Below are 17,369 nucleotides of genomic sequence, written 5' to 3' on the forward strand. Positions count from 1 at the left end.
ATCTAGAAAGTATATAATTTACCAATCGGGTACTGCTTGTTGTGTCAGGTCGACCTGTTAAAGTTAATTAATCATTATATTCGTTGAATGCATTTACTAATTGTGACAGTAATCACGACCATCATGTTCGCGAAGCACAATGAACAAAGAATTCACGCTCTAAAGGTTCATGCATCCAAAATACGATAATTTATATATACAGTAAATTCTTTATTACTTTTTATGAAATAATTTATTTTATTTAAAACACGATTCATATATTGGATGCAGCACTTTACAAACTAATTTGTTATGTATATCACAGCCATTGTAAAATAATCTATTTAATTGAAAAAAGTGATCGTTGAGTTTCTTGTATGTTCTTCTCACGAGCTCAACTTTTTTCGAACAGAATATGGTAAATTTTGTAATTTTAAAGAAATATTTTTAGTGACGATTCAAAAGTGCTTAGTTTAAGCCTTACTGAATAATGTTTATTTGACTTTGACTTTATATTTAACATAACAAATACAAACATTAATTAAAATATTTAACATTACTTAATTATATTAATAACTGGTTGTTGACAATAGTACCGATAACGTCAAAAAAGAAAGAGACTAAAGATATTGTCCAAAATCCAAATATATATATTACAATCAATCCAAAATGCTATTAAATTGAATGCATTACTGTCGAATTATATGCCAGAATAATAATACCAGATGAGGGTAGAAATAGCTTAGTAATTTCTGATAATATTGTAAGATATTCAGGTGAACTATTTATAATTGAAACGCCGTATATGTGCAAGGTTACTCGAGATTCATAAAAAACCCAAAATGTTGCTTTCTTAATTGCAGTCGTCTCAAAACAAGAGATTTTTTATTAGCTACGGCTCACTGCTTCACTGCCTAGCGACAGAATGAAAACGTAGTGGTGGTAAGCTCCATGTTGTTAGCCTTCCTATTATCCAGATTGCCAAGCCTTTTCGCTTGCTTTCGATGATCGTGGCTCATCTATGTTCTAACGACGATCTTCTAAAATCAGATCTGCTGGTGAACTTCTCGTTTCCCGAAACTAGTAGACCGCCAATAGATTAGCCATAGATAAAGTCTTTGTGTCAATCATCTATTGAAATTCAAATTATTTTTACTCAAAATAGGATTTAAAATTACTTACTGAACGTCTATTACTACCACCCATTTATATATATATATAAACTTTTTTTTATGGAGAAGAGAACAAACGAGCATACGTGTTACCTGCTGTTAACTGATCACCGACATTCGCATTCTCCTACAATATCAGAGGAAACACAAGAGCATTACCGGCCGTTTAAAAAGGTTATGCACTTTTTTAAGTCCTTTAGATATGATATGACCTGGACGTTCAAAATGTGCGTCATGATGTTTGAGAACATAAGGGTTTTAGGGCCAGGCCACAAAAAGTTGCGGCGACATATCGCAAACACAACTTCATACAGAAATGCGAAAATTTCATCGGATACGACATCAAACGATAAGAGGCTAACCAACGTTTCAGTTCTGCTTGCGTTAAGACGCATTAAGAAAAGGAAACAGAAAAGAAGATGCGTTTTGCGGCGTCGTAGATTTTTACTATGCGACGCCGCAACGCAGTGTTGTGGCCGGACCCTTATCAGTAGGTCTGTTATCACTTACATCCAAATTGTCACCTTTTTGGGGCTGATTTGAGTCTTGAATAAATGTAATAGCACCGGAAGAAACTCGGAACCACATTCGTTGCACAATCTATTTCACTTCTTTGAGCATTTTTTGAATGAGTTCCAGAAATCATTCTTTACACACATTTTTTAAATATACGTTGAAATTCACAACGTTTTTTAATAGTAATCTAAATCAGATACAAAATTTGAAGTTTCAAGGATTACGACATTGAAATTGTTTAGTAAATTAAAACTATATGAATAAAGTAAACAGAAAACTTTCTCTTCAAAATTTTATTGTTAGAAATATACTATAATACTCAAATTATTTATGCGAAAATGTTAATGGAGAGAGTAATCAGTAAAGTTATCGCACTTAATGCGGCAATGGTCGCTCCACCATCTTCTTCTCCTAGGTCTTCAAAGGTCAATTTCTCATCAACATAACCAGTGTCAAAGAATGTCACGAACTCGGAGAGACGTCTTCCAGACCATGCTAAATTATTTCTACTCGTGGTAATTGCATTTACTCCTGTGCTGTACGCGGTGCCCAAAACATCTCTGTTTTGATCTAACCAGGATCGGAACTGTAACCAAAAATATATGATTGTAAATCAATAAATATATCGGAAATCTTTAATTTTTTTAATAAAAAAGTCTTTGGATATCTCAGACTATTATTATTTTAATTTCTGCATAATATATGGAAGTTTGTCGCTATAATTTTACCAGACCTTTTATCTACGTAATTTGATAAAAGGTCCGGTAAAATTTATGAAAATATAAATAATTGAAAGGTTATTAAAAGTTACATAGCTATCATATGACTTTGTCAATATGTCTAATAATTAAATTATTTCATACACATTTTCATATCAATGGAAATCAAACAAGAATGAAGAAATGAAATATACTAAATTGATTTGAAATATACTTAAGTAATCTAACCTTTATCAAGGAGTGATGTAACTAGAATAATTATGACGATTTAAAGACTTCAGTTGCAATAAAACGCTTAAGCCGTTCATGCTAAATTTTGAAGGCATTTGTAAATCAACGCTTTATTAATAATATGGTATGTTAATAATGTGCAATTTCCATTTCACTCGAATATTAAATACTAGCTGCCCCGACGTTTTTCTGTTCATAATAAAAAAATCTCTCGCGGGTGGAAATTTGTAAAATCATTTCTTAGCTGACCTCTACTCGGCGAAAGGTACATTCCTACCAAATTTCAAGTCTCAATGCCTTATGGTTTTAGAGATATCGAGATGAGTATTGACTCATGACTATATATTGATATAGGTGGAAATCTCTTATATGTATATACTAGCTGACCCGACAGATGTTGTTCTGTTCATAATAAAAAAATAAACTCTTGCGGATGGAATTTTGCAAAATCCTTTCTTAGCTGACCTCTACTCGGTGAAAAGAATATTCCTACCAAATTTCAAGTCTTTAGCTCTAATGGTTCCAGGGATATCGTGATGAGTGACTATATATTGATATAGGTGGAAATCTCTTATATATATAGATATATAGATAGATTGATTCAATACAATATTACCTCTGTCATTTGTTGTTCGTTAAGCAAACGTGATCCAATGTTGTTAATAGGAGTTGCTGCGCTTCCCAGCCTATAAACCAATTAAAAATCAGTACAAATAATTATTTAGAGACATAAAAGTTATTTCGAAATAATCAATAACAACTTCCCGAAGTATATATTCCGATATGGATATAAATGGCACTCTGGATAACAATAAAAATAACAAATTAGTTGTATTTGAAAGAGTGATACTTCAAGTCAATTTGCTGTATGCAATCAAAGCAAATAAGGGATAGAGCAGGCTATCGACTGTAAAGAGAATATTGTAGATGTCGCTGTAATTCGAGAGTTGAACACTTAAGTGTCCATCCCTACTCTGTGGTTGAACTAATATGTTTTATGGATCTTGTGTCGTTCAGATATTTAGTTTAGATATAAAGATGTAAAGACGAGACTGTGAATGTATGAATTAAGAAATTTAATATGGTTTAACAATATAGGTCATAAAATGAGGTCAGAAATCACAGATTTATTAGAACTTATTAGCTTAAACACATTAATTGGTTATACAAAATATACCACTAGTACCGTTTAACCACAGATTGTAAATCAGAACAATTTATATTTATATCTGAACGGAATTAATTATCTAATATGAATCCTAACAGTTAACTAACTTCATCAATCAAAGTCCTCAGATATCCCAAAAGTATGTAAGAATCATCTGAAAGCCAGCAAGAAGTAAGAGAAGTGAAAATATTAAATGTTATTAATAAATAATATTAAAATTTGTGGACCAATAACAGAACCCTGATGTACACCTTAGAATCAGAATTTACATATAACAGATTTGTTATAGTGGTATTTGTTCTTGTTTGAAATAACGCTATGTATCTACTATGTTGTTGCAGTGGGTAAGATTGAAAAAAGAGTAATGACGGTAGAGAAAGCTCGTGAGATTTGTAAGGATGGAAGCAAATGGCGTTCCATTGTCTCTGCCTACCCCAAAGAGAAAAAGGGGTGAGTGAGTGTGTGTGTGTAAGATTGAAATAGGGGGAAATTTTTCAATTTATATTTACTTGTTATTTATTATTATTTATAATATAATATTTTATCATTCTATACAGTTTATTACAAAACATATTAGTACATGTTCAAAGTAAGGACTTATGGACTCAATTAAAAAATATAGACAGTTCAACAAAAAAACTACAATCTCTTACCCGTTTATAGTCTGATCTAAATTTCTCTTCAGCCAATCGAAAACCTTCAACGTGTTCTCTTCATTTCCAGTGACAGCTGAGCTTAGAGCAGTTGAATGGTCTTGAGGCCTCACAGTATCCTGACCGTCAACAATAGCATTTAAGAAAACTTCTAAACTAGCGGTGTCCTTGGTACAACCAGCTGCTTGGAGCATTACAACGATTTCTCCTGCCAGGTCTTCATTAAGATAGCGATTCCAGAAATAATTGAAATCGGCAGCAGTTCCCTGGCGAAGTCCCGCGCAGTATACCCATGGGCGCATATTTGCAGGAATACTAAAAGAGAGACACTTTACTAAAGTACATTACTGAATTGCATTATTATGACATTCTAAAGGAGCAAATCTACGAAAAAAAATTGAAAGTAATGACTTCCGACAGAAGTGAATACATTTATGTTATGGGATAGCAGAACATATCAGCATACGGGTCCCCAGGTACGGGTGTTAAGTGATCACCGCCGCCCACATTCTCTTGCAACACCAGAGGAATCACATGCACGTTGCCGGCCTTTAAGGAAGGCGTACGCGCTTTTTTTAAAGGTACCCATGTCGTATCTTCCACAAAGACCGCAGAAAGAAGCTCATTCCGCAGCTTTGTAGTACGTGGAAGAGAGTTCCTTGAAAACCGCACTGTGAGGGCCGCCATACATCCAGATGGTGGGGATGATATCCTAACTTGTGGCGTGTCGTGCGAGGTGGAATTTGGCGGCAGGAATACATAGAATATTATTTTTATTTTCATGAATCATAATTAAAATGCCACCGAACACGCATATAATAATATTTGCAATGCTAGATACTTATTGTTACAATCTATTGTAGTGGATAAATTAGTATTCGTAGCACTCATATACTAAGCTGGGTATGTTATATGAAGATGTGTATAAAAAGTATTAAGCTTTAGTAAAATAAAAATAAGTCCAACCCAAAGCTTTAAGAATCTTAAATGTAAGTAGCTGGCTTGTATGGATATTACTACAATACGTAGGTTCTATATTTATTTTCAGATATAGTTGTTGTACTATCCGTTCTGCTCCACCAGGTTCTGTGATGCAACATGCAACAACCATGTACCACAACTCCTAAGCCTGCTAAAGAAGGTTTACATTTAAACCAGCCGATATTAATTACATTTCATAAAATAAATTAGTGATTTGTGTGAATACATAGTACTGGTAGCACTCAATAAAGGTACAAACTGAAATATATAAATGACAAAATCATGTTCCATATTTTTTTTGGAAATTTATCATTATAAAAGATATGTTTCTTTGATCGCGGATTAAAATGGTAAGAATTTGACGCAAATGATTAATCATTATTTATTTCAATTTCAAAAATAATCATTCATTTTAGAAATTGTCTTTAATTCCGTGTTGTTGTGTCCGTTTAATATAGGACCCTTAGGCTATTCATACAACACTTCAATGTTCATCTATCCTTCTATCAAAAACAATTACCGAGTTCAAATTAACATCAAATCTAAATCAAAATAATCTTTATATATATAATTCTTGTGTGCGTGTGTATGTCACTCAACTCCTCCTAGACGGCTGGACCGATTCTAATGAAACTTTCTGTGTGTATTCAGGTGGATTCGAGAATGGTTTAGATTCACAATTGAACTACCTCCTAAACGGCTGGACCGATTTTGATGATATTTTTGTGTGTTCCAGTGAATTTGAGATTGGCGTGTGTCTTCAGGTGGATTCGAGAATGGTTTAAATTCACAATTAAACCACCACCTAAACGGCTGGACCGATTTTGATGATTTTTTTTGTTTGTTTCAGTGAATTTGAGATTGGTTTAGATTATTAATTCCGTCCATATAATATAATTCTCCTGCTCATGTGTATGTGAGTGAACTCCTCCTAACGGCTGGACCGATTTTTCACATTTAAGACGTGTGTACAGGACAACGTCTGTTGGGTCCACTAGTTTATTTTAAAAATTACAGAGACTGGTACATACTGTGCTCCATTTCGCCATTGTTGGAAATTGGTGTTAGCAGCTGCTAAGCATTGAGGATCGCCAACATCGCAAAGGAATGTCATGAGGTACATACGAAGTAGTCCATCCATGAAGGGTTCCCCTTCTTTTTCTGAATAACCAAGTCGTGATGCTACTGCTCTACTCGAGGCAATAATTCGATTCTACAAAATTTAAGAGAGTAACAAAAACTGAGAAAAAAAATTGCTTAACTTATTAAAATTTAAAACTGTTGAAGGTTACCTGCAACTTTTCCAGATTTTCAGAATCATGTGCCAAACGCCTTCTTACGAAATTAAAACCAGTTATTGCAGCAATCCAGGGTGCATATTGATCTTCGTTTTCCAGGAAAGACAAAATATTAAATGTGCTGTTGTACGGCATTATTCCAGCTCTTGCAAAGTTGAACAAATCATCAACGATCTATCGTAAAAAGTAAAAATCGATGTGAATATTCTGGTACTATATTAGGGACTTATTTAATATACATAGGAAAAGAACTCCTGTTATATACATATTTTGTATACATAATTATTTCTTGTAAGTCATATGGCTGTAACTTGTATTCAATTAGATATTAGAATGATCGGAGACTATACTCTATAAAAAATACGTTTTTTAAAAGATTATAGCCGTCATCTGTGATTTCTATCAATCACTGCACGTTTCATATGTTCGCATTTTTCTAAGAGACTTAAAGTACTGACTCAAAACCTCATTATTTTTCAGCATTGTCAATTCGTTATCTTAGATAATTTGACATATTTTCCATCAATATAATTGAATATTGTTTCGTAAGTCTCCATTTGTATACTTATTAGGCATTCATTTGGCGCTTTAAAAGGTCGACAACGCTCCTGTGATTCCTCTGGTGTTACAAAAGAGTATTGATTGCGGTGATACTATTAGGTAACCTGTATGCTCGGTTGTTCTCCTCTTCCATAAAAAATTACCACACTTTCAGATAATTGCCATGTAGCGTATATTATTGGGTGATTGTCGGCTACTTTATCTTTATCTGCGAAACCTAATTAGGATGCCGTGTAAAACAATTAAAACCAGTAACATTGTTTACAAAATCTGATAAAAAGATTAGATTGCCACGTGACAGTAGATTAGCAAAATCCTCGACGGCAGCTCGTAGAATACATTTAACAAAATTCTTACGTGGGCTCTGTTGTATTCATGAAAAACTGTTCTGTTGCTACTCCTTAAGGCACGTGTCAGAAGCACCCAGTTGTCACGGTCATAATTCACTCTGTAGAAACCTAAAAAATATTATCAAAAAAATATATCGAATTTTTTATATCAAAGCCTATTCTAAATTTTATTAATCGTTTAGCTTACCTGACTGTTGTTTATTCAAGATAAGCCATTCCAATGGTTCTTTACCACTGCTGAAAGTTTCTGTACGGGCTCTGATGAATTGAGATGGCTTAAGATTATTAAAGTCAGGTGAGCCAGCTCTGGTCCATGTTATTGGGACATCCCAAGTGTAGTCGAATTGAGATACGCCAGTGTCTCGTTCCCATCTTGCCTAAAAACTCTTTTTAGTTATAAAAATAATAAGGACAGAAATACCTTAATGTTTGACACCCCTGTGTCGCCTGTTAGGAAGAGCCCTGCTCATCTGAAGAAGGTTGTAAGAATAATATGTATGTAGAAATCAAATATGTAAAATAAAAAATAATGTGTGCGTACGCAAGAAGTTATACTTCCTTGGCCTAACAAAGCAAAAATCCTTAAAATTATTTATTCTTCGTGCTATTCTACGTTTGTAGAAAGAACAATATCCTAATAATGGACGAAGAAACCAAAAAAAAATTGACTTTTACCTGAGAAACCGTAACAAGTCCTGATGCATGATCAATTCTGACGTCTAACAGAGGATGACCAGCTTTTTCTGACCATGATCTAAAGTATGTGTCTATTGTAATACCACCATAAGAGCTAAGTGCACCATCTTCCACTGCAGCTGCGTCTAACGCTTCAAAAAGATGATGAGGCTCTGCTACGTCCCATTTCCTACAGTAAAAAATATCAAAATCAAGCATCGCTGTTACATTTATTATAAGTTCATTATTATTTTTTAGTATAGCAACTAATTACCTGGCACTTAAATATTTCACCAAAGCCTTGTCGTAAGTTTCTTGACCAAGTAAGTACTGAGTCATTCTTAAAACAGAAGCCCCTCTTGCGTAGGTAATAGTTGAAAAGTGTGCGGAAACACTTGTTGGATCGTTGACACTGAGATCGGTAAGAGCATGAGCACTGTCAACAGAATCAGACAACAAGGACACGTGGAGTTGCTCTACGATGAATCTTGTATCGTAGCCAAGTTCTGGCACAACCTGATGAAATAACCGACTAATAAGTATGTTGAGTTTATTATTTAATATGTTAAAGTTCATGCTACTCGCGAAATTTTTAATTATATAAAATTTAATTATAAAATGAAATATCCACAGAAGAATAGAAAGAAACAGAAGATGTCATAGAATAAATTTATGAATGCTTTCATTTCTTTATATAATTAAGATACTGAAAAATCTTTAAATAAAATTCTCAGTTTTGAAAATGGATTGAATGTATGATCGTGTCTTAAACGTACGTACATATGCTGTGATGGTGTAACGATATTTAATAATTAAATGTTGACTACCTTTTGCGTGAGAAAATATTGATAGAATCTAGCAAAGCCTTCGTTTAACCAAAGATTGTCCCACCAAGCACACGTAACCAGATTACCAAACCACATGTGTGCAACCTCGTGGGATACAATATTCGCAATTCTTTGCTTATAAAAGTGGTTTGAGTTTAGTGGGTCGTACAAAATGAGAGCTTCCCTGCAGAATATTAAAATATAAGATTGTTATAGTTACCGTCATAATGAATATATATAACATAGTAATTAACTCTACATATCGCATTTATTAAAATATATAAAGCAAACTTTTAACTGGAGAGTCATAATAAGATTGCAAATATTTCTTCATTGTCATTTTTAATAATATGCAGCTAAAATACAAAATATATGAAAAGTTACCTATAAGTTAGTAAAGCCCAGTTCTCCATAGCTCCTGCTGAAAAATCAGGAATAGCAGTTTGCTTCATATCAATTTGTGCAGCCATTTCATAATACGGTATCTGTGTATAATTCTCCATCACTTCCAAAAGTTGGACCCCTACTTCTAAAGCCCAGTCTCCAGTAATACCAGCGTTATCTCGTGCATAAATATGAAAAGGTCTTGTAGAATTGTTATTTGTCGCAACTACTTTGTAATGAGAGACGATGAATGCAATCAAATATGTCGACATTAGAGGAGTTGTGAAGAATGTTTCGGAAACACTATTGTCGGATAAACTGTAAACCACAATTTTTTTTTCATTTAAGAAAGTCGATGAAACGGAAAAGCGACAGTAAAAGGAGACAGACATAAATTCATAAGATTTAACGTGAGAGAAAATGAAATAGGAAGCATTATACAGTGTTTTGGGTACTAGGCGATCATAGTTGAAGAAGAGATTGTTTTATGTATGACGCGAGTATACCTTAATATATTCTGTAGTCATGCGCTCGACGTATGTCTATCAAGGATTTCATATGCAGTTATGAGGTTCGTGCACAATGGATGTTTCACTTCTGACAAGTGTACTTTGTACGCACGCATTTTTTTTCAATATAAAACAACATGAATAGGAAAAAATATTATTTTCATGCAACGTATAGATTCTGAAATATTAGGTATTTTCAGCTAAGTACTGTGGAGCTGCTCACCGCTGTTTTATTACTATATTATGGTAAAAGTCTTTCACGCCTTGTGAAATGATTTATAATTTCAGAACTATAGTGTATTCTTGTGTTATATGCTAGTGTATGCTTATTTACATATAAACTTTACACTCAGTAAGATACAAGAGATATGACGCAGTTTGTGATATTTACTTTTATGCAAAGTTTTTATTTACAAAATATAATTCTGATATAAATATGTCAAAATTTCAAAAATGAAACATAAAATATTATTCTTAACGAATATTACTTACGTAGAGTTTTCTTTTAACGGCATATTGGCAATTGTGGGGCTGAACCCGGGCTCCTTTACAATTGTGAAGTCAAACGTCGCTTTAAAACCTGGTTCATCGTAACAAGGAAATGCTTGTCTGGCATGACCGGGTTGGAATTGAGTTGTTGCCATCCATCTAGAAGATCAGATATTTATTATTATACTCATTTAGATGGACAATAACAAAAAAATGCTGCACAAATACGTGCAATATATATTTTCCTATTATCGTGCGCAAAGTTCGATTTTGCGCATGCATTTGTGTTCGCAAAGTACCACTGACCCACACATTGACAAGAGCATGCGGAAATGTATAAGACTATACGAGCAATTCCTAGGTGAACACGCGCACGTCATCTCTGGCAATCTCTTCGCATTAACACATGCGAGCGACACTGTCTCCCCGAGCCCGAGCGCTCTTGCTCGCGCCGGTTTGTTTACATCTTTGTCGTATGGAATGGACCTGTCAGAACGTGCGTCCCCCCCCCCGTCCCAAGCGCCCCAACGCCACCGTTCTATACGTTCCAATTATTCAAAATAATTGTAGTGGTCAAACTTTGCGCAACTTGATAGGAAAAATAGTATACGATACTCGTGCGCACGTTTCTCTCTCTACATACGATATACGATACTCGCTTCTCTCGTGCGGGAACTACCTACTTTGCGCACTCGTATCGTAATGTACTATTAATTTTACTTTTAACTTGGCACCCCAAAAAATTTAGACACTAAACATTGTCTAAATTTTTTGTTACTATGGGTCATGTTATGCCTGAAATAAATGCCCTTTACTTTATTTATTAGTTTATTATTTCTTTTCTATATTCTTCTCAAGTATGCCTTTCCGAAGCTACGATTTTAAATAGGCTTAATAAATTAAATATAAATATTACCTATGTAATGATGATTATAGATTATAGTGCTGAACCTAAGTCTGTTTCAATAAATATAAGCTTTTTCAATCGTATCTTATGTATTTCTAATTTATTTAAATGAGTCAGTGGAATATATATTTTTTTTTAAAAGAGGAGAAAAAACGAGCGTAGGTACGGGTTAGCTGTTGTTAAGTGATCACCGTCGTCCACATTTTCTTGCAACACCAGAGTAATCACAAAAGCGTTGTCGGCGTTTAAGGTATGCGCTTTTTTTGTAGGTACCCATGTCGTATCGTCCCTGAAACACCGCATAAGGAAGCTCATTCCACAGCTTTGTGGTATGTGGAAGAAAGTTCCTCGAAAACCGCACTGTGGAGGACTGCACCGCACTGGGTTGCATCAAATAACTTTAGTAAAAAGAAACATGTACCGGTTAAGCAAAGGACGTGTTGCACTATTTGACATTTTTAGATAACGTCATTTAATGGTTACCGTAACCGTCCAATCTTCGCCGGTTAAAGCTATTGTTAATGTTAAAAGCTTTTTTGATGAACATAAGGTTCGAGACGAGCAGGACGTTCAGGTGATGGTAATTGATACGCCCACATAGCAAAGCAGAGCCGCTTAGGAATTTTGAAGTACCCGAAAATTCTGAGCGGCACTACAACTGCGCTCGTCACCTTTAGATATTAGATGTCAAGTCTCATTTGCCCAGTAATTTCACTAGCTACGGCACCCTTCGGACCGAAACACAGTAATGCTTACACATTACTGCTTCACGGTAGAAATAGGCGCGATTGTGGTCCCCAAAATATATATAAGGCATCCTATGCAACGGAGCCTCCTACTGCTAAATAGTGACCTGTTAAAAGGTTCAAATAAATATTCGGCATTGACTGGATATTTCACTTTTTAACTTTAACTTTGTAAAGGAATACCATGGTGCAACACATTCCGCAGTCTATGTTAAGGTCAGCGTTACTGTTAACGTTAAATTTAACTTAAACCTTGACTATAACAACTAATATGATGTATAAACGTTATAAGTTATCTTGAGTATTAATTCTGCTAAGATTTGTCTCCAACCAATTGGACATGTAAGGCACGTCACCAAGAAGAAGGGACTTTATTATAAAATAAATATAAAGAATAATATTAAGCTGAAGTTCCAAAAAGACGATATAAAGGATGATATTAACTTTTCATTTCTCATACTCGGAAAGTAATGTTATTTTGATCTGATTATTGGGTGGAAAATCCTGCTTCCCTGCATAGAGAGGGAAAAACTCATACAAATTACTTCTCACCTACGGACTGGAATGAACTTTGAAAATAGAACTGTTGTCAGCTGTGAAGAGTTCTGTGTAAAAACAAACTAATTAAAAAATATGCTGCGGCCATGTGACATTCTAAACAGCCAGTGTGAACATAGCGTAAACTTCTTTGAGCGGAATAAGCCGCAATAATTACGCGGTGAATTCCATATTTAAAATTTAAAAAGTCGACATAAATTGTCCTAATTTGACAACGAATTTTAAAAAGGTACTACTAATATTATAATATATTATCAATAAATAGTTTAGATAAACAACTACTTTTATCTTCCTCATATTCGGAATGAAAAGTAAAGTGCTTAAGACGGGTAAAAGAATTTATACTCGGACTTTAGCCGCCCTTGCTGCGCTCGGTCGTTTAAATAGGTACCTCGGGAATTGATTCTTTCGACCCTAGGTTAACAATCTACTATTTCAACACCGTGGGCGAATAATTGACCATCGTGTAAAGGAATGTACAAGGAATTGATTGAAACAATTACCTATTGCTAAGAAATTCCATGCTAAGGAAACTTCTAGAAAACTCTACCTCCCACAGACTTGGGTATAAATATCATCTTCAGTGGGCTCCTGAGCATTCACACCATGAACTATTTTTAGTAAAGTGTTTAAGTTTGACAAATGTAATTCCATTAACATATTTTAATATTTTTTTTAACTAAAGTCTCTACTTGAGATATTTCTAAAGTTTCGCCGCTACACGAGGCATCCTCACGAGACATTGACTCGTCAAACAAGTGACCTCTCGTTCCAGAGAGAACACTTGAGTTAACTTATAACACTTAGATATGTAAAATTGATTATTTAGGAAGGATAGACACTTAACCTGTTTATCAAGTACCCTCTTTAAAACAAAGTTGAATGCTTAGACTAACGACTGGCCTCCGCTGCGCTCCAACTAGATACAGCACTACCTAATAACAATAGCTTTTTTATTGTGGCAATTATTAGATTCCTGTATGCGTGGCATTTTGACACTCAGTGCATCAAATGAAATACAAAATACTTGTTGATGATATGTACTCGTAATCCTAGTGTCTTTTTTATTTGTAGTATTATTTTTACAAAGTTTTCTACGCAATGCGGCATTTTAGTTTCAATTATTATATGAGCAAAGTTTAACAGAACATGTGGCACGTCAACGTCACACATTGAACGAGACTGACTCGACTACATCCACTTGGGCGTAGTATTCGTTGCCGCACTTTGCGACTACACCTGCGGTACCTAGTTACCAATCCTTAATCTAAGGTTGAATGCAATTATCTCATCTGACGTCATATAGCAATAGAAAACCTATACCTGCTATATTACGCACAACTATTTGTGCGTATATACGGCTGGATGAGTCATTAAATACAGACCAGACATACAGTAGAGACCTCGGTCTACTGGACTAAAAGACCAATTATTTATTTTTTTGAAAAAATTATGGAAGTTATGTTTTAGTTTTTAAGCTTGACATTTGTGATAACAAAAAAGGGAACCTACTTTAAGCATTTTGTAAATTAATGGTTTGAAAATTAGAAAATCACCTATTTCGAATTAATAATCAAAATCGACATACCTTCTCTCACCTGAACTGTCTTTGTACCAGCTTCTATAGAAACCACGCATGTTAGACTGTAAATTACCAGTAAATGTTGATCTTAGGACATATCCTGATCCAACTGGTAAAACTTCGGTGGCCGTTACTCGCAAAAAGCTGTACGGCATTTCGCACGAAAACTCTGAATTGCTTAAAGGTACTGAAACTCCATTCCGTTCCAGAGACAGACTCTGAATAACGAGATCATTACAATGCAGTACCAGTTGATTAGTTGCTTCAAAAACATTAATTTGAATCGTAACTTGACCGTCGAATGTAAATTGCCTTGTGCTGCTCGCCAAATATGGAGTCAAAGTCACTTCATAATGAGTTGGTCTAGAGGTTGTTGGAAGACGGTACTGAGGATCATTCAACATTGCGAAAAACTCTTCCCATTCATTTTCTGGAACGGGAACAGGACTCAAGGCAACTAAGCCTTGGAGCAAAATCACTCCCACCAATAAAACAGCCCAGCGGGAAGCCTGGATGAAAAAAATTCATATAAATTAACATTCTAGGTTTCTTTAAAATACTTAAAAGCTGTTTCAAAAAAGCACAATTTGTTTGCAATTGTATTTATAAATTATATTGTTTAAGTTACATAATTACTCACCATTTCCGCGCTGTTTCAATACAATAAATAAAATGCTTATAAATTATAACAATTTAATGATCTTATCGTTTATCTTATCATTTAAATTATAGCAACTTTATCAGATTATTAAGATTTTAAGGTCAGAATAAAACAATGTAGGTATTCAAATCAACTTATATATTTACTAACTACTAACAATATACTTTATTTTTTCTTTAGCGCTTCAGTTATTTATGCTTGGTATAATCAGGGATATCTTCAAAGCAAGGAGAGGAAAGGATGATTCATGCTCTTGAGACGTTGTAGTTGTATCAGAAAATACACAAAAAATCACTAGATTCTCTTTAGCATTGTAAAAAAACAACACTTATAACATTATTTTTCAGTAAATTAATTAAAAAATTAACTATCAACAGCTCTTAACGTAAGCGTGCCAAACAATGCATAAGCTTGGACAGGAGACAGCAGAAAGCCCTCACGGGGTTCCTCTTGGGCCACTGAATGGTCACCTAGCCAAAATGGGTCTCAGTGAATCGAACCTGTGCAGGTTCAGCTGCGAAGCCGCTGAAGACCCCAAACACATCCTTCTGAAATGCGAAGCCATTGCCAGAATCAAGCTGGGGTTCTAAAATACCTTCACTCAAAGCAGAGGACGTGCCGTGCCTTAACCCTCTGAGGATCCTACGCCTCTTAAAAGTAATAGGTCTCGAGGATATAATTTAAATCTCGGCACAGTAACACGATTCCTAGTTAGTAGCCTCGATTCTTTTCCTAATCTCATTTTTTTAGACACAGGGAGTTGAGGGTAGGTGCGCTAGCGCAAGCAGGGGACACAATAGATCCTAGGATTTAAGTGCATTTTAATCCCCAACAATAATTCTAATTATATTTAAACAAACAATTAGAAAAATTATTTTATTTACAAGTAAAAGACAGACTTGGTAAATATCACAAAACATCTGAGGCTTCAATGAAATAAACAAATAAATGTATAAAGTAACATGACAATATGAACACATCTTAAAACAACCGAAACTGCTGTGTCATATAATGTAAATCCTGTGATATTCCATTAGGTCTGCCACTGGAATTTTTAATGTCGAATATTTCATTTTTTTATAATCACAGCGGCAGTTAAACCCTTCAATACCCCGACCCTTTGGAACATAAACGGGATAACAGCCCCGCTAGTCATTAGGTTGGCCATCTACTCGTTACATGTAACTTAAGTAACTTAGGTAATATCTATATAGAGCTAGACAACAAATGAAAACAGGCCAGGTTTATTACGTTAGTGTGCGTGACAAGCTACGTCTTACACTCGCGATTTGTATCTGACTTTGTGTTAGTGTGCATGCATAGCTCAAAATAGAGTGTAACTATCAAACTCAATTGTTTCGATGAATTTACAGCTGTCACAGTCTATCTAGATGCATAAATGATTTAAGATAAGAAACTGTACTGTCAAAGTTAAAAAAAAACGGTAAAATGCGAGTCGAACTCACACAATAAGGGTTCCAAAGAGATTCATCATGATCATCATCAGCCGGAAGACGTCCACTGCTTGACAAAGGCCTCCCCCATTTTACCGATTTCCAGGACGATCGGTGCTACGCTGCCCTCATCCAACGTATTCGATCTTGACCAGATCGTCGGTCCATCTTGTGGGGGCCTACCAACACTGCGTCTGCCGATACGTGGTCGCCATTTGAGGACTTTACTGCCCCAACGGCCATCTGTCCGTTGAACCATTAGCCCTGCCCACTGCCACTTCAGTCTCGCAATCATTTGGGCCATATCTGTGACTTTGGTTCTGAAGTTGGCATACTCAGTAAATACATTTGTAAAAGAAATATTCTTAGAATTTCGAATTCAACTTCTTGATTAAAGTCTGCTGACAGATGGACGTACAAACGGACACAAGAATCTTAGTTCCCGCTAATAACATAATAAAATACTCGCAAACTACCTTTCTTTATTTGCGGTGTATGTATTGATTTATCTACTGTTCTAAATAACTCTTAATAGGTATTAATTTACATTTTTTTTCTTACTCTACACAAGTAAGAAAAAAAAATGAGTACATATTTGACGCTTGAGTATGTTTGTTGCATCACTTTACATAATATATTGCAACTGAAATAATAATAATACTATTGACACACTTTTTACACAAATTATCTTGCCCCAAGTTAAGCATATACAGCCTGTGTTATGGGTTACAAAACGATGGTATATTTAATACAGTATACTTACTTAAACATACATAAAGTCATATAAACATACATGAATACATTTTAACATGAGGAAACAAACATCCATATTCATCATATAAATGCTTGCGCCTACCGCGATTCGAACCCGGGACCTCTAGCTTAGTAGGTAGGATCGCTAACCACTCGGCTATACAGGTCGAAATGACTTGTAGACAGATGGAGCTAT

The 17,369-nt window shown here is 34.8% G+C and overlaps 1 protein-coding gene across 1 annotated transcript; it reads right to left on the bottom strand.

Annotated features, from left to right (window-relative positions):
• Positions 1-1,945: 1,945 nt before the first annotated feature.
• LOC126967149 (membrane alanyl aminopeptidase-like) lies at positions 1,946-14,959 on the bottom strand. Its single transcript, XM_050811596.1, has 14 exons — positions 14,946-14,959; positions 14,312-14,814; positions 10,516-10,671; positions 9,515-9,832; positions 9,131-9,314; positions 8,578-8,819; positions 8,304-8,493; positions 7,816-8,005; positions 7,636-7,736; positions 6,712-6,891; positions 6,451-6,632; positions 4,439-4,753; positions 3,234-3,303; positions 1,946-2,253 (listed from the first exon to the last, which is right to left on the bottom strand). The coding sequence occupies exons 1-14, from the start codon at positions 14,946-14,948 to the stop codon at positions 1,996-1,998; spliced, it is 2,892 nt and encodes a 963-aa protein (XP_050667553.1). The 5' UTR covers positions 14,949-14,959; the 3' UTR covers positions 1,946-1,995.
• Positions 14,960-17,369: the final 2,410 nt, after the last annotated feature.

Source organism: Leptidea sinapis, chromosome 12, assembly GCF_905404315.1.
Source record: "Leptidea sinapis chromosome 12, ilLepSina1.1, whole genome shotgun sequence".
Classification (NCBI taxonomy): domain Eukaryota; kingdom Metazoa; phylum Arthropoda; class Insecta; order Lepidoptera; family Pieridae; genus Leptidea; species Leptidea sinapis.